The sequence below is a fragment of the Sciurus carolinensis genome, chromosome 3, assembly GCF_902686445.1.
Source record: "Sciurus carolinensis chromosome 3, mSciCar1.2, whole genome shotgun sequence".
Lineage (NCBI taxonomy): Eukaryota > Metazoa > Chordata > Mammalia > Rodentia > Sciuridae > Sciurus > Sciurus carolinensis.
In genome coordinates, this window is record NC_062215.1 from 134,274,540 (window position 1) to 134,302,026 (window position 27,487).

Here is a 27,487-nt window from a genome sequence, read left to right on the forward strand (position 1 = left end):
TTTTGAATTGAATTGCATACATCAGTATGCATGTATTTCTATAGTATGCTGATTTTCGTTTTTTGGGATAAATATCAAGGAGTGTGATACGATGATTCCATTCCTAGTCTCTTGAGAAATCTCCATATTGCTTTCTAAAATGGTTTACTTTGCAGTCCTACCAACATTGCATAAATGTACCTTTTCCCCTGCATCCTAGCCAGTAATGGTTAATTGCATTCTTGATGATTGTATAGGCAAATATTTTAAAAAATGTTTCTTTGTTGTATTACTAGAAGACATAAAAATATTTATTGGATCATTTTAAAATTAGCATTGTCTTCACACTTAATTTCTCAGGTCTGGGCAATGTTTATGTCACTTTTCTTCAAAACTGAACATATTCTAATATAGCTACACAAACTCAAAAAGGTTAATAGGAATCAAGACTCTTAATATACATTATTGATATGTATTGATTATTCATTGTTTGGGAAGAACACAGGTTACCAATTAAACTTACTTTGAAATGGCTGTAACTAACACAACTTTTCTCTGAGCTGGGCATTCTATTTGTCTTAAGACTTACATTCATTTTTGTAGTTGCATAATTGACAGACACAGATTCACACAGATCGAATCCAGTATTCAAGTAGAGATATTCTGCACAAAGACTTCCTATGTCATATATGTCCAAAATATTTATCAAAATGAGGAAAAGCATTTTTTAGTATTACAAAGTTAGATAATATTTCAATGGAAAGAGATAAATGACAGCCAGATCAATGAATAAATACTAAGGAAACATATAAGTCAAATAATATTTTCAACAAGTATTTGTTATTGACTACTTACTATGTTAGGTGCAAGGGACATAGTGGTGAAATTATAGTAAAGGATATATAAAAGCAAACAATTACAATAAAACAATGAATTTTATAATATAAGCATTAACAGTACTTTGGGAACAGGAGGTTTATTTAGGTAGGTTTCACGGAAGACTTTCAGTAGGAGTTAACACAAGCTTAATGAGACTTAAAAAAGTTAAAAGAGGGCACAGAGTGCTTCAGAGGAAATGGCAAAATCAATGAACCAGAGGCATAGAAAACATTTCTTTAGGAGATTGCAGTATATTCTGTGTCTCTGTGCCACACAGTACAGATGACAGACTAGCTATAGACACTGGAGGGGTAGACAAGGATGTCAGATCTTGCAGTGTGTTTCATGCCTTGCCAAGGACTTTGGACTTTACTGTGGAGAATCCCTAAAAACTTATAAACAAGGCATTGACAACCAAGAATAAAGACCTGCAAAAGGATGCATTTACCATTTACAAAGTTGCTAAGGATGGATACAAATTAAAATTTTCTTTTCCTAATACATAGGACCTCAGGCTAGAGCTACAGCCCCAGGTATTTTTTCTTCTCCTGTTTTCTCAAATACGTAAGTATCTAAAATTTTCATGTGTAATTATAAATTAATACTTTAATCATTGCATAATAGTGCTCTTCATAAGTACATTATTACATGGAAAGTTCCTTTCTTGTAGATTTACTTGGATTTAGTGAAGCTTCATTATTTTCAAACTTTCAAGCTAAGCTTAAATTGAAAACAAAGCAAATGACGGTTTGTTCTCCTTTCTATCTTATCCTTACACCTGCCCCCCTTCCAGGTAACTTCCCATGATCTGAATTTTTTTCTCCTCTTTGAAACACTTTACTATTCTATGCCCTTTGAGATTATTGACTTCCTATTATTATATTCCTATAATTTAGTACATAATATGAATGAATTAATCAGTTATTCCCTCCATAAAATATATTTGCAATGTAATCCACAATAATAATATCTAATGATGTAGAGACTTGGAAGATGTTTTTTAAAACCCAAGGGTCTTTTCATTGCTCAAATCTAGGTAGCCATCTATTTTAAGGATGCTTATTTTTCTCAACTTGAGAAGTTATTTCAAATTATTAATCCCTCAAATGGATTAATCCAGTGATTAGTTTACAGCTCTAATAATCTAATCCTTTCACTTCTGAACATTACTACATTATCTAAAATAAGCTTTTGGGAGATACCTTATATTCAAACCATAACACCTCCCTTCCAGTCCTGTGTCCTTCACCAGAGTATCACAAGCATAGAGAAGGTATGTTAGAAGCACAACAATCAGACAAGTATATTGTTTACATAGCAGCTAAAATTCTGTGCCCCTAAGTAATAAGATAAATTTTTGAATCCAGAGGCCAGTATCTAAAGAGGAGATGAAATAAGAGAGTTGGACCAAAAAAATAAAAGGTTTATTTTTCCTTTTAAATTTCTGCAGTGAACTGCCAGGTATAAAAGGGAGAAACTAGTTAAATTATTATATATTATGGAAAGATTTTCATAAATTCTTCAACCTAAAAGTGATCTACCTTTCTTGCCTTTACAGACAACAGAACCTTCTACAAAATTGCTTGCAAGAAAAAGTATGTATCATAAGAGCCACTGAAAAAACAGCATATTAATTATACCTTCTTATGTGTTGTAATAGGAAAAATTTTTGTGAATCTGACAACCAGGAACCATGTATTAATTGTGCATCTTCCCTCTTTGCCCTTTTATCCTCTTTGAAATGTATTTCAATTCATTCTTAGATTTTTTTCATGGTCCAAAATTGTTATGAAAAAAAATGATGGTGTACCTTCAAGGAGTCCATAGGTATAAAATGGGGGAATATTAAGGAACATAGCCTTCATGGCACTAGCATCAAATGGGAAGCCATTAATCATCAGGTTCTGCATATGTTGCTGTTGAACTCAGAAGCAGATGAGCCTGGATGCCTGTATCTGTCTCCAGATGTCTTCATGGGAAGGAATTGGTCACCTCTCAGCTGGTACCTGAAATGAGCAAAGATAAGAGAGTGTTTATTTGTTTGTTTAAATATTTAATCAATTTATTTATTGGTGAAAATAGGATCAATATGTTTATACAACCAAACAAAAATCAAACTAGCAAATATTGTTTAAAGTTAAAAAAAAACTATATAGAATACACAAAAAGGTATATTATGCAGCCGACTTTTTGTTTGTTTTTTCTTAAGATTAAGCTCTGGATCTAGATAGACCAGTCAGAGAAGATGAAGGTGTTGGGGTATAACACATACGTCATCTCCATACCTGCTCAATTCATAGAATATGCAGCCAAATACAAAAACTTTGTTTCAAGGGAATATTTTTCAAAATTATATTACATAGGAAAAAATTGAAAAATAGGATTCTCTTCGATTTATGTCACTACATCCAAAACTTTAGGAATGTCCCTTCTTTCGTATATTGAGGTTGAAAACTGTTCCATACCTAACCCAAGAGTAATAATGTAGGTCTGTTGTTCGTTATCTTGTGTTATAAAAAAAGTATGTATTGAATATTTTAGTTTAGATTCTAAATGTGTTTTAGTTGATTTTGAATGATTATCTTCTGTGTTAAACTTTAGGTTTCACTCTTAGAAATATTAATTTAGGGTATTTTTATGTAAGACAAACATTTCACAACATATACTGTCATCCCAATAATGTGATTTTCCAGATCACCAGCACTGTCTGTAAAATTAGTTAAAAAAATATAGAGATAGAGATTTATTTTTAAGAATTTAGGGGATAAAATTTGAATAAAATGAACTTTCCTAAGATGTATCCTGAAAACTCACAACTGGATCAGGAGAAAGGGCACTACATAATGTTAACTTGTCTTTGATGGTTTTCCTGAAGCATAAGTAATTTCAAACTGGATGAAATTTTGGATGTAGATAATCTCATTACAGTAATCATATTATTATTTAGTCTTATGCTTAAAAAACCAGGCTTCCAGCTTTGCTGCCATCTATTGTGTTCTCGGTCTATATGCTTTCAGAGTTGTAGTAATTTAAAAAGACTACCATTTTGTTGTACAAAATGACATTTAGAAATCCAAAATGTATGTGCAATACGTAAGTATAGGTTTAACTAAATCCTTTAGGTGCACTTTGTTTCTACCACACTTCAGTTTAATTCTATGAGAGCAACATTGACATTAAGGAAATGGTGATTTAAATCTGGTTTCTGATCTTTCACTGCTGGTTCAAGTTCAGGAATATTCCAATTCCCTACACTCGCTCATCCCTCCTTGCTCCTTGAGATCCAGTTGTAGCTCATCTCCTTATTTTCTGTCTAAATTAATTTGTTCCATCACTTGATCATTTGTTTTCTTTCCTATCGAAGACAGTTTGTACCGTACTCTTGTTGGGTTCAAAGCCATTCAATCTCTATGAAGCATTAGCTTTTAGTGTAGCCTATCAAATTGTTGTTTAGCAGTGAGATTATATCATATGTACAGACCACAGATTCACCCTTGCAGCAGGAAATGGGGATAAGGATGGGGTATTTTCTATTCTTATATTCCAGGGAGGCAGACAGATGCCTCTGAAGGCATACAGACATATGGACTACATCTATTTGAGAAGTAATTAGTTGGAAATAATTTGATATACATTAAAATTTTTTATCATGGTTGTGAACACATTTCCTCTTACTAAAATAGTTGCATGATACATGCCTAGGTAGCAATTCGTGGTTTGTTTTTAAATAGACATTTATTCCAATAATGAATGCTAGGGAAAATAAATTTTTAAAAAATTCCGAAGGAAGATGAATAAATGAGATATTATGCATAAAATATTTTCTCTATGATAGAGAACAAACTAACCAAAATTAATCTGAAACTCTAAATAAATTCTTTAATATGGTTTCTTCACAAACCATGATGGTATTCTAACTATGCGTTGTTTGGTATAAAAAATTAAATGTTCTTCTCTGTCCCCCAAATAGAAATTATTACATGATTTTCTTTTTATCCCCACTTATTTATTTTCCAGGTAACTTCTGAAGAACTGAACAGAATAATTCAGAATATAATGACCTGGGTTGTAGCAACAGTGACTAGCATATTATATCCAGCCATCACAAAGTATGAAGAAAGGTTGCAAAATAATACCTATCCAGTGTCTGATGACTCTGTCCTTTCTTCAGATAGTTCAAGTTTCTGTAGCACATGCAGTGAAGAGTTTCCATATGGAAGCTACACAACTGCAACAACTAAACCATTTCAGGCAGAGCCTTGTACATTTGCAGTTGACACATCAGTAAGGAGAACAAACACACCTTTAGAACCTCCTTCTGCCCAGGTGGAAAGAAGAGTTGTGGGAAAAGCATATCACCAGAAAGGACAGTCTGTAACCCCTGAACTCAAAAGTAACAAAGCCAGCTTGATGTTTTCATACCCTAAGCTGGGAAGTTCTAAATCAGATAGTAATCTTGTAGCACCATTTGACACAGGCAGAAAAAAATCTAAGGACGCTACCACAGAAACAGATGGCTTAGTGAGTCCATTGTTTTCTAATCAAAAAGCAAAAGCTATGGATGAGATAAAGAAATTAAAGAATGTTTTTGTTAACTTTAAATGTCACTTGAAAGGGGAAACTGAACTGATTTTAGAAAGCATTTTTCAAGAAATAATGTCTGATTTAACCCAGGCCATTCCTTCTCTTTCTTCTGTTACCGCTGAAGTTTTTGTTGACCAGTGTGAGTCTGAGAGAGAAGACTTGTTCTCCAGTGTTGATATCTGCTCTGTAGCTTCTGATATCGTGGAGAACATGCTTGAGAAGCTAGAATTTGCAGTTGAGAAAAAATGTGTTGAGGTATTTTCACAAGAAGATTTGTCAGTCGACATTAAACCAATTTTAACAACCAGTGATGAGTATTTCACATCATCAAATGGAAAACTTTCAGAAGATTCGCTGTCTTATACTTTGGAACCTATGTGTGATATTGCAGAGGATATGGTACATGCCATTTTAGAAAAGCTGATGACACTTGCATCTTATAAGAAAAATGAACTTCCTCTTGAAGACAAAACCAAACTTTCCTACCAGCAAAATAAGACAGACACAACAAAAACAGTCCTTCAAAGAGCTGACAGAGAGAAATCTAGTCATGATCCTGATAAAACCAATTTAATTATCAAAGAAGAAATACAAAATGCAATATCAAGTATTTTTTCACAGTCATCTTTGGTTGGTTATGTAAAGGAAGCAATCAGTACTATACTAGGTTATGTACAAACTGAACTTAATAATGAGAGACTTTTCGCATCTGAAGAAACAATAATATTACTTAAGCTACTTGATGATATCTTTACCCAGCTCCACCAGAAACCAGTAAAAGCCAGTCTTCAAAAAAGAAGACAACCTAGACTGAGAAATCTTTCTGACACTGAAGAAAAGTATAGACTCACTGGCTCTAGATTATCTAATGGTCCTACATTTAGAAAACCCTTTCCTCCTATTAATGTTCCAGGCATGGTGTTTTATTCAGAAGATGATAATGAAGAGATTGACAACATTGTGAAAAATGTGCTTGATTCATCTTTCAAAGAAGAAAAAGCAAAACCACAAGAACAGATTCCTAATCATTGGTTTACAAAAGGAAACAATGGTTTTCAATGCAAAAAAATCAAGAAACCACCTACAAAGTCTGCTTCTCGAAGCCAAGTTGCATTTGATGATTGGGAATTAAAGACAGAACTACCATCTTTTAGTAATGAAGACATTTTAAAAGAAACACCCTGCTTGAGTAAAAATATTTCCATTTTCAGCAAAGATCAAAAGCATCAAATTCAAAAGACTTCAGAAAACATAGTTAAATGTATTTTAACAGAAATGTTCAAGGATATATTTTCAATTTCTTCTGGTTATCTCAGTGGCAAAATTGGCAAAGAATCTTCAGTTCTTGGTACAGAAGAATCTCAAGGACTGTCACAGCAAGAATGGATACGCAAGACATTTTCTGTGTCAGAAATTAGTGCAGTGGCTCAAGAAATAACAGATTCTGTGTTAAATATACTTCATAAGGCATCAAGCTACATTCCCAATATTCCTGAAAGTTTCATTTCATCATCAGTACATCAAACTCTTGTAGATAATTTTGACAGTCCCCACAAAGTCAACAAAGAACCAAATAAAAAACCTTTAAAAATATGGTTTGACAGTGAAAAGAAAATGAAGCATTTATCATCCTTCGACGACGATTCTGAAAAGCCTTACTGGTCAAGATCTAGAGAAAGTACACCAAAGAATATAGGTGATATTAGTAATAAGATCATTGATACAGTTTTTAAAAAACTGAAGCTATTGGTTTGTCCAAAATTGCAAATGGGCTTCAAATCTCCACTTCCCAAACAATCTTCATTACAGTCTCAACTTAGTACTTACACAACTAAAGTAGTAAACATTGTTTTGCATGCTATCCAGAATGAAGTAGAATTCAGTAAGAAAAACCTACATCTTAGGAAGATGGACCATACTCATTCCCCTCCAAGGGAAGGATTTATTGCCGATACTGATAAGAAATTAGAATCTCTTGTCACAGATCTCAGTGTTGACATTATGACAAGTCCATTATTAACTTGTATATGTGAGATATTATCAAGTATAAATGAAGATCAGAGAAATACCTTGTTCCTTCCAGATAAGTCAACATCTTCAACTTCATACGGATCTGACCACATTGATAAACAAAACACCGTTTTGCCAATTAGACAGGATAAAAACGCTTTTCGTAAATCTTTGGCTACTCCTTGTGCTCTCCACAGTATCAGTAATGGAAAAGACCTCAAAGAGAATAACAAGTTGCAAGTGTTAGATAGTATTGGGGAAACACTACAGGAAATGTTAAACCAACTCGCGTGTGCCTATCCTGACTCTCAGCCCTCCTCTCGTCAGCAAAACAGAGAGAAGCCAAACAAGGAGCAGCAAATAGCCACCGAACTGGCATCTAATGTTCAGTTCATTTCCAAAACAATTTTGGAATATATCATTGCAAGCTTATGTAGTGTTGATACGGATACCAATTTAGCAAGTGTTAAAACTTCATCAGAATCTATTGACATTGACAACCTATCATTTGCTTCAATTATTGAGGAAATGTCCAAATGCACCAGTATAATCTCTGACATACTTTCCAGAATGACGCAAGAGAGCAATAAAGATGTAACTAAAAGCAAGGCAAAAAATGTTGCTTCTGTGTCATCCAAAGCAGAGAACTCAAAAGTAACGCACCCAAATAAACTGAAAGCTGTAGCTTCAGATATTCTTAATATGGTTTTTGCTAAATTGGAGGGATTTGCCAATGGGAATTTAGATACCCTAGGTGTTACTAATAGTGACAATCAGAAAGACAGTAAGATGGACTGGGAATGTGCAAGTACCAGTGCTTTCACAGACATCTGTGAAGAACCATTGCAGTCTGCTTTATATACACAAGCAAAGAAGGTATCAAGTGCTCTTTTGAAAGCCATTCAAACTGAATTAAATATGAACTTGTCAGATTTGGGGACAAGTGTAAAAAACCCATCACCTGAGACACAGATGCTTACAAATGTAGTTGATTTAATTTTAGATGCAGTATCCACAGATATGTTTGGTGAAACTGAAGCTGAAGACAGAGGCATTGAAACTTATCATTACAAGCCAACTTACGGAAATTTTCTTCCTGGCGGAGCTGAATCAGAGTCATTTCTAGAAGATGATGCACCTACAGAGAAAAAATGCAATGGAGAGAGAACATCAGTGGGAGAGGAAGCTAAAACATATTCTAAACAATGGATTCTAGAGAGAACACTAAACAAAATTGAAGTGAAACTCAGAGAACCACATAAATCTCCAGTTGTTCCAATTATAAAAAACATTTTGAATGAAATTTTTCAAAGCGCCTTAATCAATGAATTAAATGTGCTTTCTCCCTTCCACTCTCAATTCAGTGACATGCCTCACAATGTTCATGAGTCAACTACTCAAACATCTGTTCAATTTATGAATAAAATAATTGGTCCTTTAGTGTCAGACACAGATATAACAGTAGTGGCAGATGATGTGGTTAGAACTGTATTCCATAAACTTTATTCAGCTGCTATGACAGAAAAAAATGTAAGTGAAAATAGTTGCAAAACTGTCACATTTTCAGCAAATGTTTCTTTTCATGAACACACCTATGGTCGAAGCTCCTCTGTTGCTGTGTCGGATGAGAATCCATGTTCTCTACAGTCCAGATTCTCTGTTGACAAAGAAAACAAAGTAAACGTAGTTGAAGATATTGTACAGACAATATTAACGAACTTAGAAATTTTTACTACATCCAAAGTAAAATCACTGTTTTACCCCCAGGTCAATTTCACAGTGCCAGTGACTTTACCAGTTCCACATGGTGAGAGTACATTGAGCAAAGCATTATCAGCCAAAGACTCATACTCTGATGAACAATTTTCCAGTTGCTCAGTGGATCAAATTAAGTCAGGACAGCCCAACTCCTGGTGCCAACCATCTTTGTCTAAATTAAATAATTATGCAAAAGAAGTGGCTACAAAAATTCTACAAGGCATCAAGCATGAGTTAGATAAAGAAAGGGAAGGTCCTTTCTTAACTCAAAAAATTGTGGTTTCTGAAAGTATTGCAAGTCAGGTTGTTAGCACAGTGCTAGATATTGTGTCATGCAAAAGTAAATGTGACAAAAATAGTTCTGAGAAAGAGATTAATTCAGATCAGCAAGATGGTATTATTGAAAAGCTGTTCAATAAGACTGAGTATCGAAAAATACTTCAGTTTCAAATACAAGATACCATAGAAGGTATCTTATGTGATATTTATGAAAAAACTCTGTTTCAGAACAATCTCTCCTTTGTCATGCCCTCTCTGAAAAGTGGCATAACTGGTAAATATTTGAAAGCAAATTCTGAAATATTCATTGAGGGTGCAAATAAGATTATTCCTCAATTTTCAGTTCCTAAATCAGATGTCATTTTGTTCTCTAAGGATATAGTGGATATTGTTCTTCATAATCTCAATTCTGTTGTAATGCTTGGCATAAATGCAAAGAATTACACTCTTGCACAATTGACCTTTTGTGATACATTTCCAAAAGAAGAATGTCATCAGTCTCTTTTGGTGGGGTCAAAAAGTCAAGAAAAGACAGAGTGTTTTCCATATTCAAAAAAAAAGAAATCAGCTTATGCTGATGATAATCAGATAGCTGTAGGGGGGAAAGAAGACACCAAGAAATCTGTTCCTGACCCTTGTGAGGAAAATGCTAATTCCATCACTAAAACTATTTTTAATCGGTTACAATCTTTTGCCACAGAAAGAATAGATTCATTAATTACTCTTGCTTTACAGCCTAAAGCAAAGTCATTTGTTAGCCCAGAATTGGAAAATTGTAAACAAGATGATAGCATTTTTTATGAATCGAGTCAAGTGGAATCTGATGTGAATGTCTTGAAAATATCAACAACTAAAACTATTCTCAGCCAAGAACTTACAGAATGCACTTTTTCCAGTTACAGAGAAAAACGTGGATGCACAATTCATTTATCAGAAGCTAGTCTTAAGGAATATGCTGATATTATTGCTAGCACCATTTTGAAGCTTATTAAAAATGACTTAGACTTAGAAATCAAAAAAATGCATCCATTTCCAAATAATATTTTATTCCAGAAAAATGTCTTTGTGAATGAAATTGTTGAAAGTACCTTAAAGATTTTATATAATAAAAGTTCTGTAAAGGAAATTAGTTTTTCCTCAAAAGAGAATCGTAACTTTTCACAATTAACTATAGCAAAGGAAATATTGCTGGAACACAAAGAAAAAGAAAAAAGCACCACAATATCTCTGTTTACAAACTGCCCAATAGAACAAAACCAAATGACATTGGAAAAGGAAAGTCAGAAAATTGCTTTGGAAAAAATATTTATGAGAAATGGAGAATCAAAACAAAAAGAAAAAGCTGAGTTGCTCAGTGCAGTAAAAGATCTTTTGAATAACTTGGATCAAAGAATAATGGAAGTCCTAGGACAGTTGCCTCCATGTAATGAAACCCCCTACTTTATGCCTAATTATAAAATTAAAACATCAGGTATAGCACAAAAAAATTTCTTTCAATCACATATTAACAGTGCTGCAAATGATATAGTTGAAAGTGTTTTGGAGAAAATGTACTGTGTTGTTATGACATCATTATACAAAAACAAAAGGGGAGAGGTAGAGACATGTGTCAATAATGACTCTTTACCAGTGAAACCACCATGCTTTAGAGAAACTAAACAAGTAGGTAAAAGAAATAATGCTGGTAGATGTGGGATGCTACAGGTGTATTCTTCTTCAGACAGTCAAAGTGTGTCTGTGTTAGAAAGCACTTCTTTGCAATATTCACCATTGCATGTAGGAAAAGATTTAATCCAAATGGTTCTCAGTATAATCACACATTTCATCTCACTCCACCTAGAAGAGAGCTTTTCCCCTAAAGATTGTTTTGATGAATTGCCACCTGTTAGACTATGTAGTTCTAAAGTTAGCCCTAAGGGAAGCCCTAAGCAAGGTCTTAAAACAAATTTAAAAGGAAGATCAAAAATTAGCTCTTTGCCTAAATTTAAAACAAAACCACATCTAGGACCGAGTGCTGCTAAAGCCAAAAACAAGACCAAGTTAGGTGCTGGAGAGAAGACTCCAAGAGATAGTTGGTCCAAGACTGTCATTGGACTGCCACACATCCTATCAACAGGAGATGCCAAAAATTTACTGGAATCAAAATTGCCCACTTCAGAACTAAAAATGTATGCCAAGGATATAATAAGTAATATTCTGGAATCAATTGTGAAAGAATTGGATAGAGTGATGGAAACTAGAGCAATGGTAAATACAGAAGTTTCACCATCTGATGAAATCATGGAAGCAAGTAAAATAGTTAATACTGTTTTGCGAGAATTATATGCTACAAATAACTACAATTTGTCTTATCCAATCAAATTATCATATCAGGATGATCTCAAACCTTCACAGCATGATTTATATGCTCGGTATTCTGCCAAAGAGCAAGCATGTTTTTACTTAGAAAATGTTTCTTCACAGCTCGAACAGATTTTTCCAAAGGAAGGTATATTTAAAAAAATGTTTGACAAATGGCAAAGTGAATCGAATGACATGGAAAATGAAAAATTTAAGCTATTGATGACTGCTGAAAGTGTTTTGACTGAAATTTCAATAAAAGCAAAAGATTTAGAATATTCTCTTTCTCTTTTAAATTTGCCACCTCTTGAGGATTGTGAAAGCCAGTTCTATAATCGCTTTAAAGAAGGTTCTACTAGAGCTGAGGATACCAAAGCACAAATTAATATGTTTGGAAGGGAAATTGTTGAAATACTCTTTGAAAAATTACAGCTGTGCTTCTTATCTCAGATGCCCACTTCAGATAGTAAAAAAATTCCAACAAATAGGAAAGAACATATCTCTGCTAAAAGTAAACATGGTTTTCCAACCAAGCATATCCTCAACAGTTTACCAGTCTGTAACATGAAGACAAAAGATTCAGTTTCTGTGGGCTCTAGCAACCAGATTGTTCAAGAGATTGTAGAAAGGGTTATAAACATGTTAGAGTCATTTGTAGACTTGCAGTTTAAACATATCTCCAAATATGAGTTTTCAGAAATAGTGAAAATGCCTATAGAAAACCTTTTCCAAGTCCAACAGAGACTATTGAGTAAAAAGATATTGCCAAAATTACAACCACTGAAAAAAATTTCTGATGAATCCAAGTCACGTACTACTATTTCCAAAGAAAACATACAGGATACCCTCCTACGGGTTCATTCATTCCATTCAGAATTACTTACATATGCTATTAATATTGTCAGTGACATGCTTGGCACAATCAAGAACAAGCTAGACAAGGAAATAAGCCAAGTGGACCCATCTTCAGTTCTCACATTGAAAGAGAACATTGTAGCAAGTGAGATCATTGGCACACTAATGGACCAGTGTACTAATTTCAAAGAGTCTTTGATCAAAAACCTTCCGAAGGAAAGTTTGTTCCAAGGAACTGAAAATACTTACATTGTTAATCAGGTTGAATTAGCACCTAATGTAAAAATGCCCACATCAAAGTTAAAAGAAAATAGTTTGAGGAATAATCCTCCACAAAGTAGTGTACCTGGCTTAGTGTTTTATTCAGAGGAAGATAAGACTAAAAAGTACAGGTTGTCATCAAATTTACCCTTGTATGTCAGGTCCTCTGTGGAAGACACAATTGAAAGATCAGAGTCCGTGGAACTTCATTCAGAAACTATGCCATCATGTTCTAGAAGTAAAGTACAATATCACAGCACACAGAAACCGAACTTTGGCCATTTTGTTGAAACCATGAAAGAAAATAACTCCCTCCCTGAAGGCAGTGTCTTACAAAAACTGTCTAAGAAAGCAGATGACTCCACAGAAGCATCATTAAAGCAAGTCATGTCATTTATAGAGATGGGAAAAGAAAATCCAAGAGTATTTCATTATGAGACCCTAAAACCAGTTGGTGAGCCAAATCAAATTCAGACAACTGTTTCTCCACTTAAAATATGCTTAGCTGCAGAAAATATTGTCAATACTGTGCTGTCAAGCTATGGCTTTCCAAATCAACTGCACACTAATGAAAGCATGGAAACAATAAAGCCATTTTTCATATCAAAACAAAGCTCTCTGTCTGAAATATCTGGAGAGCAAAAGAATAAGGAGAAAAGCTTGCTTAGAATGTGGGACAAAAATATTAGCTGTATACCTGAAGAAAAAGGCAGAAATCTTGATGCCTATAGGGAAGACTTTTCTTTATTGCAAAAATGGGAAAACAAAAACCCAAAGATAGATAATGTAATTACTCTGAAAGAATTTGAAGTCATTGCTTTTGCTGATCATGAACTGGGTCCAAATGAAATTCATCTGATAGCAAGACATGTCACTACCTCAGTGATCACACATTTAAAGAACTTCAAAACTAGAGGTAAGCAAGAGATAACTTACTTTTTAAATTAGTATAATTTAGGGAAAATAGTAAGAGATATGTTTAAAGATCTCCTAGGAGTATGCATTCTCTGTTTTCCTGAAAATAGTCTTGGAGATTCATGATGTTAAAACAGTATTAAAGTCAAAACAGTTGCGTGGTTTGAATCTAAAAGGTGTATTCAGGTGAGGTGGTACATGCCTACATTCCCAGCAACTCCACAGAGACTGGGGCAGGAGGATCACAAGTTCACAGTCAGGCTGAGCAACTCAGTAAAATCTTGTCTCAAAATAAAAAAAAAAAAAAATAGGAATATTGCTCAGTGGTGGCGCACCCCTGGGTTCAGTCCCCAGTACTTCCCAACACACACACACATACACACACACGTGAACACACAAAATGAATCTGAAGTACATGTTGTTCAATTTTTTTGTATCTGCAGGTGAAGAAAAAGAGATACCATTTTAAGGCAGGCAATTTTGATTATGCATGAGGCATGAATTCCAAAGTTTTAAAACACATCATTGCAGCCTATCACTAACCTTTCTAGAGTTGCCACACTTTTAGTTTAGTTTACCAACTTCTTAGCATCCTAAAAGTGTGGCATTGCATTACATGTTTTAATTAAAACTATTTTTAAATAATTAAATACAGACTCTACATATCACTGGAGACATAAGATATTTAAATTAAACTGGAGATCCTTTCTCTGGGCTAGGTTTTCCAGCTTGTTAAAGCTCATAACCATCCAACCAAGAAAAAAAATCAACACATGACTTAGATATTTTACTTGGGGGATGGCAAGGGGCTATATTCTGAACCTACTGGCTAAAACTAAGATTCACAACATATGAGAAATAAATATTTGAAGAGAATTTAATTTATTTCTTAATTAGGGCTTTTAGGGTTTTCTTTTTCTTTATTGAGGTGCTACAAAAGTAACTAATACACATGTAAATAATTTCCAATATATTTAATTTTCCATATTTCCTTTGATGCCTTCTAAAAATTATAATGTTTTCTTTTTTTCAGTTTCCACTGAGGAGGAGGTATCTCTTATTTCTACACTCTCAAGGAAAAAGTATGAATCAACACAACCTCTAAAGAGCATGTACAATAATTCTGCAATTTATCAATTTTGTGAACAACTCACTGAGTCTGTCATATGCCATTTAACTTCAGTCATTTCTGATGGCACTGAAGAGGGTAGAGAAAAAGATAAAGCAAGGGAAATTCAAAGTGCAGCATTTAACAAGATTATTTCAGTTCATTCCGAAATGTTTGAGAGCAGGTCAATTTCTGTTGGAGAACTCGCTTTAAGTATTTCTGAAATTATTATTGAAATTCTATCTAATGGTAACATTATAGAAGCTGCCATTGCACAGCAAATGGTTTCCATCAAAACAAAATACATATACTGTCCAGGGGTAGCTTCTCCTGACTTGGATGATTTCTTTCAGGATCTCTTAACAGGAGTGATTTATGTACTCTCCAAAGAAATAGGAATAAATCACCACTTTGAAAGCAATGGAAGAAACAACTCGCTTTCAATACTTAGAAGCAATAGTGGGTCCTTTTGTAGCAAAAGCAGTACCATAGAAAAACAGATAAGTCCCAGAGACTGGGAATCATCTACACACAAAATGGATCAACTTGTTAAAAAAAATAAGTTAAATTATCTTGCAAAAAAGTTAGACAGATTGGCTGGTAGCCTAAAAACTAATGAATCCAAAGAAGTAGTCAATAAGGTGTTTAATATTGTTTTAGATTTATTTTTGCCAGATGAATTTCCAGATGAGTCTATGGACTCAAGTAAACTATCAAGCACACTTTTCTCTTCCCCAAATAATCAACAAAGTAATTTCATGCTTAGAAATAACCTAGGTCTCTCCCCCAAATCAGTTTTTCTTCTCAATGTTGTGTGTGAGAAACTCGTTAGAACACTTTTGGAAAAATGCACAAACACTGTCTTTGCTGATGATGGTCCTCTTTCTAATGAAATATTGGCAGAAGAATGTCAGCTTTTAAAAATACTTCAAAGTGAAGATGATGAAGATTTTGATTATTGTAAGGGATCAATAAGCTGTGAACAACTTCAAGGAGATTACATGTCAGATCTTTTGGAAAATCTAGGAGACATGGATCAAGACTCAATGTCTTCAGATAGTATGCTTGCAAGTATTTCCCACAGCTTAGTTAAATCACTGATGGACAAACTATCTCACAGCTTACAACCAGTTCCTGAAAGTCCACCTTTTGCAAACAAACATTTGAAACACAGAACAAGAGAAATACAGTCTACTTTTTGCTCAAAAGCTGAAGTACCAGAATTAGTAAAATTAGGTCAGGGTAAAGACGTTTTAGGATTCACGAGTTATGACAGTAATTCTTTGACAGGATCTCTGAGTAGTCCCAGTGTGACTAGTTCCAAAATACAAGCACCATTTGGCAAGCAATGTACAGTAAAATCGTCTTTGTCACCTCTTAATAGACAGGAAACAAAGGAAATGGATAAAATAGCCATTTCTAACAAGGTACTTCAAAGAGATTTGAACACAGGGGTTTATTCAGCCACATTTTTGGAGGAAATAATTTCAGAATTGTTTTGTAACCTCTCTACATCGTTGTGGGAAAAAAATGCAAACATCACTGAGGCCCATCTCAATGAGATGAATACATTGCTTGTCAACAATATAGTGAATGAAATTAATGCTCAAATCACTGTTCTACGGAATGCTGATGAAAGACTGTGTTTTCCACCAATCGATAAAGAAACTGTTAGTAAGATTGTTGACTTAATTTATTATAGTATTGTAGAGCAATATGAATTGCATGTGACATGTGGCAATCTGGTATATGGCAATACTTCAATAGCAGAACAAATAACTGATAGCATATTGTTGGAGATTTTAGACTATCAACTCCCATCTTGCCACAGAGGAAAGCTTGTGCCTCATTCTTATTACCCTCTCAAAGCTGACATTATACTACAGAAGCTTCAAAATAGCTTGAGAAAATTTACTTTCCAGCCCAGATCACCTAAAAGCTATAGCACAATGTTGCCACACTCATTTTTAGAAGATGTCATCAGAAGACTTTTATCTCAGCTCAGTCTTCCATCCATTAATCCTTCCTCTTTGGAAAAAAATTACTTAATGAGTTCAGATTTTAATGAAATGTCTACCTGTATAATAAATAAGGTTATGTCAGCCATTTCAAAACATAAAATCTGGTTCACTCTCTATGATAGTCAACATCTGTGTACAGGAAAAAAACTCCAAAAGATGGTGGATTCTATTTACAGTAGCATTTTACAAATGTCTGGTTCTCTTATTTCAATACAGAAAAGTATAGTCAGCAGAAGTCCAATTATGGTTGACCGAATAGCCAGTTTTATTATCCAAGAGACTATTGAAAACCATCTTCAACCATTTTTAAGTGGAGAGATTTTGCCTCGTCCAGGGACTCCACTGGATGCTGTTTCTAATATGGTCCAACAGGTTCTCAGTGACGCTGTAGAATCATATGGACCCCAGAAGTCATCATCCTTAGGTGTTCGCCCAGACACATTTGTAGGGGAGATTGTTACCAGACTTTTATCAAAGATTTTTAGCCCAAAACCTAACACTGAAGTTGAGCTGGAGAACATGACCCAAAAAATAATAAACTCAGTGAATAATCATTTTGACAAAGCTAAAATTCCCATTCCATATGATAACAAAGAGCAGTCTTTTCCCTCTATAGATACAGATATTGTGGATGAGCTTGTCACCTCAGTTTATAGGAGTGTTTTAAAGCAGCATGGGCTAGACCCTGATACTGATAAAGAGTCTGATGATAGTGTGATTTTTGTGGAAAATATTACCAATTTAATTGTGGCAGCCATTTCAAACTACCTTTTTCATCCATTGTTTTCTGGTGATTTGTCAGCTTCTTCCTATTCTATTTCAATGGCTGAGAATATTGTTCAAGACATCCTCAGTAACATCAGTAAATCTATCATGTCAAGCCAGAGTGTACCTCCATATAATACTTTACTACCATACACATTTTTAGAAAATATGATACGAGTACTATTATCTAGATTCTTTCCTTCTACATCCAGCCTGGTTCCAAACAGAGAAACCCCTAAAGATAAATCAAGAATGAATTTTAATGAAATTGCTTCCAACCTAATCAGTGACATTAGGATGAAAATTTCCCAACATGAAATTCGATTTTCAAAAGATGAAGAGGAAACAAAGTTTGTTTATTCAGAAGATGATGTTCAGCATCTTGTTGACTCAGTATTCAAAAATATTTTACAAAACTCTGATTCTCAAGCTTTAGTGCAACAGAATATCACAAGCGGTAATGATGTTCTTATTGATAAAATAGCAGGTTTTATCATTAAATTTATCTGTGAACAACATCTTCAACCATTTGTGCATGGAAAGTCATTACCATCTTTATCATATGAGTGTTTTGATTATGAGAGAGAGCAAGTATTTTATACTGGTACTTATTCCTCAACTTTTTTGGAAGACGTGGTCTCTGGGGTTTTGAGCAAAATATTCCACAGAGTAGTAGGCATTGTACAAACAAAATCAGTGGCAGACTCAGAAGATGAACTGTTTGATAAAGCTGAACAACTCATCCATTTCATAGCAGAAGAATTCTCAAAAGCCCAAGTGAGCATTATAGATAATGCTGAGGAACAATTGTGTTTGCCTCCTGTGGAGAGAGCTGCAGTCAAAAACATTATCGACATGGTATACAGCAAAGTTTTAGAAGACTATGAAGTGGAAATTATGCCTGATAAAGATTTCTTAAATGACACAAAGACATTGGCTGCAAAGCTAACTAAAATCATTCTGACTGAAATACTTGATTTCCAAATTCCTCCAAATCTTATAGCAAATCTTCCTTTTAAGTCACATTCCAAACTCAGTGAAAATGTTTTGATACAGAGAGTTCAATATGACATTAGTAAATCAAGATTCCGAAGACAGGCTTCAACAATGTATACTACTATGTTATCACATACTCATTTGGAAAAAATAGTGACTCAGCTTATGTCTCAAATTAGTCCATCAGCTTCCAGTTTAGAACATACAGATATTTCCCAATCAAACTTAAATAATACAGTCATAAAACTGATAAATGAAATTATGTCAATAATTTCAAAACACGCAATATGTATTACTAAACATGGGGATATAAAGCAAAGTATGATTTCAGAAAAAGATATACAGTCTATGGTTGATTCCATATATGCTGATCTTTCTCATTCAAATCTATACCAATCTCTTGTAAAAGATAAAAAAGGTATAAGTAACATACCTGTTTCAAAAATAGCAAGTTTTATAATAAAAGAAATCTTTAACCATCATCTACAATCATTTTTGTCTGGAGATAAAACTTTCTTTTCAGCTTCAGTTGATCAAACTTATAAACAGAAAGCAATAGATCCTAAACAAAGAGAATTGTCTTTTGTTGTGAACTCAGCTATCTTTTTGGAGGAAGTGATTTCTGAGCTTTTATGCAAAATTTTTTATGCATTCACACATAATGTCTTGGTTGCTGAAAACCCAGATAGAGCCAAAGCCAAAATTACTAACATTGTTACATCATTAGTAAAATCAATTATTCTAGAGTTCACCACATCAGAGATTTTAGTTTCAGATTACTTGGATGAAAATCTGTGTTCTTCAAAGGAGTATAAAGAAATGGTTCAAAAAACAGTCAATCCAATTTACGAAAAACTATTAGATGAATATAAATCTCTAATACAAATATATAGGGCTATACAAAGTGACACTGCCTGTTTTGGAAGAAAAATATATCATTTACTATTGGAAGAAATTTATGATTATCAGGTACAGTCATTAGTTTCAGGAGAATTAGTGTCTTCTTCCTATTCTTCCCCGCGAGCTGATAACATCATCAGAAATGTGCTTAGTATCATCTTGAAGAATAGCAGTGCCTTGTCATCATGTGTTACTGTGTTGCCTCGTTCTCTTTTAAAAGACATGATTTATAAGCTTCTAGTGCATATGGTTCCTTCAGCTGACACTGAAAATGAACTAAAGGAGGAAGAGGTTACACCAGATTATAAGTCCATGGATACAGCTTCAAAATTGACTGATGACATTATAAAAGAAATTTATGAACATGAGATTCGACTTGCCATAGCAGAAGAGAATTCAGAAAGTATGCAATTAGAAGCTATTGAGAACTTCATTGACTCCATATGTAATAATATTTTGAAAAAATCTGAATTCCAAGCTGAAGTACAGAAAGATGCAGACCAAAAAGGAGGTTCATTTCTCAGTAAAATAGCTGGCTTCATTATGAAGGAAATTATGGATCATCATTTACGACCATTTTTATATGGTGAAGAATCATCTTTCAGTGACTTACCTGATTGTGATTGTGCCCCAGTAATTGCTAAATCTTGTAAAAAAAAGACACATTCTGTATATTCAGCTACATTTTTAGAAGATGTAATTGTTGACCTTGTTAACAAATTTTGTTCTTTCCCAACTATTACTGAAGATTCTAGCAAAAAAGAAATTCCAGAGTCAGATATTGTGGGCTTGGCTATCAAGTTTGCCAACTCACTCATAGGTGAATTTAGGAAAAGTGAAATTAAAGTTATACCACAAGCTGAAGAAATATTTTCTTTTCCACCAATTGATAAGGAAACAATTGATAATATATCTAATTTTGTATATGATGAGTTCATAGGTAAATATGGATCCAAGGATATTCAGAAAGGTGATAAAAGTAGCATTGTTATAGAAATGATTGCCACTTTAGCCCAGAAGGCCATCTCTGCTTTCAAGATTCAACCACTGTTCTCAGGAGAATGGTCTTCTACCTTCTTTTCATTTCTAAATCCAGATAACATCACCCAAAGGGTTCAAAATCTATCACAACAAACCTCTATGCAGATAACTAGATGCTTAAAAGAAGACCAACTTACTTTACCAGAACAATCACATAAGCACACTTCTCAAAGCTCAAATCAGAAAAATGTTATGGGCATAGACAGAGTTGCAGTGAGCACAAAGAAAAGCTTCAACACATCAGTGAGAAAAAGTGGCATCCAAGATCCAATAGTTAGCTCTATAAATGCCATTATGAAAAGCAACCTGCTTAACCTGGTACCTGTGTCAGCTACAGGTGTGGCAAATAAAAAGAAAGAGGATGAAAATAAACTGGGAAGTCACACTAAAGAACATAGTGAGAATATATCAAAAGTTACTTCTCCATCCACCACTGTGAAAAGGAAGCAGGCTCAGGATCCAGATATAAGTAAAACAATTAAAGATAATGAAATTGAAAGGAAGAAAAAATCCACTGCAAAAAATGAGCAGCAAGGTACTAAGGTATTATCAGTTGCTACTGATAATACAGAATATGATAAGTATATACTTGGGTCAGATTTTGAAACAGACAATGAAAAGAGTAGTGACAAAAACAGGGAAAGGTCAATAGAAAAAGTTGACAAACACCCTCAGTTACCTTCTTTCAAGTCAAGGGCAAAAAGTATGGAGACTATAACAGACAAAACTTTAAAAGTAGCCCAAAAGCCAAACAATAAAGAAAGGAGACACTCTCTCACTCAAATAGATGTGGATGAAATACCATATTCAGATTATGAATGTGTTCAAAATGTTATTGAAAATATTTATGAGAATGTTTTAGAAATGTCATCTTCTCAAGAACCTCTGGATTTATCAAAACCCAGAAACAGCAAAAGCTCTCCAGGTGACAAAGTGCTGAATACAGTTCAGGAGGTTGGCAAAGATTCTGCACAGTCTGCTATCACAAAAGGTTTATCCCTTTCAATTAATGAAAAAGTTCTTGACAAAGAGAAAGAAAAGAAAGAGAGAGAAAAAGTTAAAGAAGGGGAAAAAGAGAAAGAATATGAGAAAAAGAGAGAGAGAGAGCATGCAAATCAGAAAACATTTGAAATTAAACTTAATAAACCTGACCAGGTTCATCTACCAAGAAGAGAACGTGTAATTTTTCCTGCTAACTTTTTAGAAGATGTTATCACTGAAATTGTTAACATATTGATCTTTTCTTCCTCACCAGAAACCCAAATATGTGATAGATGTCTAAATGCACATGATGATCAAAATCAGGCTGAACTCTATGAAACTGCCATGAAACTCATTGATTCACTGTTGAAGGAGTTTTCAGATGCTCAAATTAAGGTGTTTAGGCCAAATAAGGGAAATCAGTTTCTTCCACATGCAGATAAAATATCTTCAGTTCCTACAGGACTTCGTAAGTGTAAAGAACCAACTATAGATGAAGCATCACCCAGTATTAAGACTAAAAATGTGAATAAAGTGTCACGTATGCATAAAATGACTGAAAAAGCATCTTCAGATAAGATACCTTTCCTAGATAAAATCCAGTCAATTGATAAAACATTAGTCAATAAAGTTGTTCACTCTTCCGTTTGCAGTATTTTGAAGGAGAATAGATCTCGGGAATCCATTTGTAAGAAAATAAACAGTAACAGGGAAAATTTAGCAAGAAATCTAACTAGTGCAGTGATAAGTGAAATTTTTCAACATCAACTTCACTTGCTATTTTGTGATGAGGTTCCAGATTCAGCATGTTTGCCTCTAGAATCTAAGGATGTTGTCAAAAAGGTCCAAAAGGTAGTCCAAACAGCCAGCAAAGAATGTCAGACATCATCACCATATACCATAATGTTGCCTCATAGATTTTTAGAGGATGTGATTTCTGCTCTTTTATCAAAAATTTTCAATTTTCAATCAGTATCCAATAGTAAAAACAAAGCAAAAACATCTGGGGAAAATTCATCCACAGAACTGGATTTCCTTCAAATGAAGTTAGTAAGTACAGTTGCAGCAGAAATATCTAAAAATGAAGATATGGTTATACGATATGTAGAATCCTTACATCCCAATGATGATGAGATCATTCAATTAGTGGTTCAGTCTATTTATAATAATTTGCTACCACAATTTGGATCACGAGAGGTCATACAAAATTGTGTAACCAGTGGATGCAGACTCCTTTTAGAAACCATAGTTGATTTAGTTCTACGAGAAGTTGCTGGCAATCAGTTGCAGAACTATTTTTGTGGAGAGTTAACTCCACATCAGTGTGCAGAAGTGGACAGTGCTGTTGAAAATATACTTAAAGATATTATTCAAACTGCTCCACCTCAACCGTCACAAGCTCATAAGCTATGTTATAATGTAATAGAAGAAATTGCTGTAAAATTTTTATCTAAGCTACTTTCTGTGTTTCCAAAGATAGATAAAGAACAAACCAGATCTCTAGAAAATGAAATGCAAAATATAACCTTAAAAATATTAAAATCATTCCAAGAATTTATGTCTAAAAGTAAGATTAAACTTGTATCACCAGCTAAGGAATCACCTACTGTACCTTTGGCTGACAATGCAACTATTGAAAAGGTGGTTAATTCTGTTTATACTAATGTTTTAAAACACTCTGGCTCTCATAAATCTGTTTTTACAGATTTAATGGGTAAGAGCAATGTCCTTTCTGATATAATAGGTTTCTTAATGGTAAAAGAAATTTCCAATTCTGAATTTGAACCACAAGTAGAGGAAGAAGTATCAAATTCAGAATTAGCCCTGGAAGCTGTTCAAATTATGGAAAAAGTGGTCAAAATTATCGAAGAACTTAAGAGCCAAGAAAAGCCTTCATCCATAAAAGGTTCTATGTTACATGTCAAGGTTTTAGAGGAAGCATTAGCCTTGTTTTTGGCTAAACTTATAGGATTGCCAAGTGTATCAAGCAAAGATACCAACAACTTAGAAAAACCTAAGTTAAATAAAGTTGCATCTCAACTGACAAAATGTGTAACAGCTGAAATTTCCAGAAGTAACATTTCTCTTGTAGCTGCTGATCCTGAAGAACATTCTTTAGAACCAGAAAATATGGAAATGATTTCTCAGGTTATTGATTCTGTTTATAGCAATATATTCAAACAATGTGGAACTGATAAGGAATTTTATGATATCAAAGGGGCAAACCTAGTCTTCCCTAAGAAGGTGGCTAGTTTAATTATTGATGGAATTTCAAGAGTTCCATCAGAAAGCATTATCTCAAAGAATCCAAAGCCTCATGTATTTGGAGAGCTGGACATTGAAAGAATCATTGAAAAGGCAAGAAAGCATGCTATCAAAATTTTGCCTGAGTTAGATGTTGAAGAAGCAGGTGAGGAAAACCCTCCAGTTAAAATAGTTCCATGTATTGGGAAAAAACCAATCAAAATAGATCCAGAAATTGTTTCAGAACACTTAACTGTCCTTTCTGTAAAAACCCAACCTATTGAGAAACTTAAAATGGAATGTTTAAGAAGAACTGGACATAGCATAGCAGAACTGAGAAGAGCATCAATAAGTGGGAAAAGTTGCTCTTCTACAGAATCAATTAATTCAGAAAAGAGAAAGAAAGAAAGACGTACTTCACTCAATAGGATGGGACGATTAGATGTAAAACCTTTTGAGGTAAGTGCAAAGGCAGTGGTCACTGAGACACCATGGTTCTGTAATTTCTTTAGTCTGATAGGTGTATGGGAATGCATGTTTGTTGTTGTTGCCCAGCCTAAAATAGAATTGGTTTCACCCAGTTCATCCACATAGTTATCCACTTAGTAAATCATTTTACTAAGACTTGTAGTATCAGTTCTGTGACTCACTGTGAAGGTCTCAGTCAAATTTTCCTAGAATAATTCACTTAAACTAGCTTTTTTCTTTTAAAGAATGGGAATATAAAAACATATCCTTAACAGTAATACTACATTGGTTGAAGTTATAATTGTCATTTGAAGATTGAGAAGAAGTATAGTCTTGCATAATTCTTTTAATTCTTCATTATGGATATCTAACACTATTCTAAAGGGCCAGTTAATGGAATATCAGGATACCTGAAACCATATAAAATAATTTTGATTTTCAAATTTAAGTCTCCTAAATAGTGTTATTTTTCTTTTCACAGCATTGTTCTGCAAACATACTGCTATTAGATTATGCTTATTCTTGTGATTTCATTTAATTAAATTGGCCTTTCTGATTTCCCCTATACTGTCAAGATGTACCCAGCTTTCTTCCTCTTCTACCCTTGTTGTATACCCAACTGTCCTAATGTTGCTATTTTTAGGAACCTGTTCGCATATTCTGTGGTTGTAGTTCTGTCCTGGAATCTCATATTCATGCCTCAAACACATTAAACTTAATGGGATGTCAAAATGTCAAAAATGATGTTCTTGTTACAAGAAAACTATTAATGAATACAACAGAATTATTTTGCCAATGGATATAGTTATACTAATCCATTGCACATTTTGTTTTTTATCAAAGCTTCTCTAGAGATAGTTGGGCATTTGTAAGAGAGCCATGAGTGCTTGAGGTTGCAGTATATGTATTGGACAGTGAGCAAAGTTTTGTAGAACCATGTTCCCTAGAGGGTAAACTGAGAGTGGATTTTTCCCAGCACTGTTCTGCAACCCATTGAGCTAAATCTCAACGCTGATAAATGAGTGAATAGATGATTTGTGTTTTCAAACCCAAATACTGAAATTATCATGTCTGAGACTCTTTTAATATTTATCCTTAGGTTTTAGAATAAGTAATGGTCCTTTCCAGTTGTAAAATTTTCTTTTGCATCTGAATTCTCATCATTAATTAAGCACATACATAGTGGTATTAATTTATATATAAGTAATTACTTGGGAGTAAAATTTGCAAAAACAGACTGTAGAATATCATTAGCTAAGATCAGTTTTCAATTATCTATAGAATTGTCTGTCACAAATCCTCTTAGTTATCAACCCTCTTAAGTAATAAAATCACAGAAAGCCATAAGTTACCAACTCTCTTAAGGAATAAAACCACAGAAAGCAATATTTAAACCAAACTAATGCCTCTTTCCTTTTAAGAGAAAGAAGATAAATTTGTATAAACTAAACAAATAAAAAATATTTCAGCAACCTCAGGGACCTTAATTGATCCCTGTACATAAATTATAGGGACAAAGAAACAGACAAAAGAATAGTATATTAAGTCAGATAGTATAATTTTTGATACTTCCTCAGAGATTATTTGTTTTGAGCTACCACAAATTCTGAACTCACCAGACATATGATATTAAAACCACATTCAGTATCAAATACCAAAGTCATAAAGAACGATTTTTTTAACCCACTCTTTCCTCCTCCACAATGGATAATTGATTGTTTTGATTTCTTGAATAGTTGTTTCTATTAGTTTGTTTCCATAGAAGATATCCCTTTAAGGCACTGTTATCTGAAAAGCTGGCTTGCAATATTACAAAGGAAGGTCTAAGATTATTAATGTAGAGATTCTATGGCCTGGTCAAAGGCTACAGAGATGGGAGTATCTTGGTTACTTAATTATAATTATATTTTCTTTGATCTGTCTTTAACATTGAAAATAGAAACTGAGACTTGACTAGGGAGGAGAAAAATAATGAGGATTTATATTTTGAAGAATCTTTTTGGAAAATATGTCCAAAGGATCAAGAGTGGAGGAGTGGAAAGTAAATATTCAAAGCTCATAATTTTGGCTATTCAATCTTTTTATGAGTGAAGATCAAGTAGTATCTTGTCATATTTTGTAGTATCTATATTTAGATTTCTATAGAATTTCCTACCTAGGATTTTAAAAAATATTATTATATCTTATTCTGTCACAAAAATTTTAAGAGAAATGGAAAAAATAGAAAGTAATAAAACTATTGTGCAACAAAATGTACCATGTAAGCAACAACTCATGTTAGGCCTACTTTTTGGAATGTTATGATAGTTCAATATGATCTCAATGTAAAAGCAATGATAGACACCAACAAGTATTTCTTACGATTTGTTATGATTTGTATGTTTCTTCTTTTTAAAATACTGCTAATATATCAGTAAGTGGCATCAGAAAGTATTACTTAAGTTGAAACTAGAAATCATAAGAAAAGAGAAATATCACAATAGTACCACAGGAAATGTGATTGAGACTTGTTTTTAACATTTGTTGTACCTTTCATTTCAGGCTGTTGGCAGAAATTCATTTCAGAATATAAGAAAGCCTGATATCACCACAGTAGAGCTTTTAAAAGATGTTCAAACTTCAAAAGATCTGATCATTCGGTTAGTAGCTCATGATATTAATCAAGAACATCCGGGAAATTATATAGCTGAGGAAGGAATTTCTGATGAAGATGAAATTGTTTTAGGTGAAGTTGTTGTTCAAGGAAGCTTAGGAGGACTATCTGAAGATCAAGAGAGAGAATCTGGGAAGCCAGTAGAAAGCAAAGTTGCTTTTTCCAAAACAATAATAAGTGCAACCAACCTGAAAAAATTCTTAGCAATAAGCAAATGTTGTCAGACTACAAATGGTGTGAATATTGAAAGTATGGAAGAAATCTCAAATCTGACACTAGAATCCAAGGACACACAAGTTAAAAGAGTTACTGCTGAGCTTGACATGCCCTTTTCAAAAACCTTGACTGAAACAGACTCTTCTCGGCAGAAAAAGACACAACATAAGGTAAGTGAGAAATGTGACTACCCATGAATAGAAAGGATAAAGAAAAACACTGTTCAAGAATGTA

At 33.8% G+C, this 27,487-nt stretch overlaps 1 protein-coding gene across 1 annotated transcript in view; it reads left to right on the forward strand.

Annotated features, from left to right (window-relative positions):
- Fsip2 (fibrous sheath interacting protein 2) overlaps positions 1-27,487 on the forward strand; it is a 78,052-nt gene that overhangs the window by 37,285 nt on the left and 13,280 nt on the right. Inside the window, exons 14-18 of the mRNA XM_047547561.1 lie at positions 1,365-1,422; positions 2,417-2,453; positions 4,876-13,861; positions 14,894-24,375; positions 26,926-27,423. Coding sequence (XP_047403517.1) covers positions 1,365-1,422; positions 2,417-2,453; positions 4,876-13,861; positions 14,894-24,375; positions 26,926-27,423 — 19,061 coding nt within the window. The remainder of the gene's footprint in view (positions 1-1,364; positions 1,423-2,416; positions 2,454-4,875; positions 13,862-14,893; positions 24,376-26,925; positions 27,424-27,487) is intronic.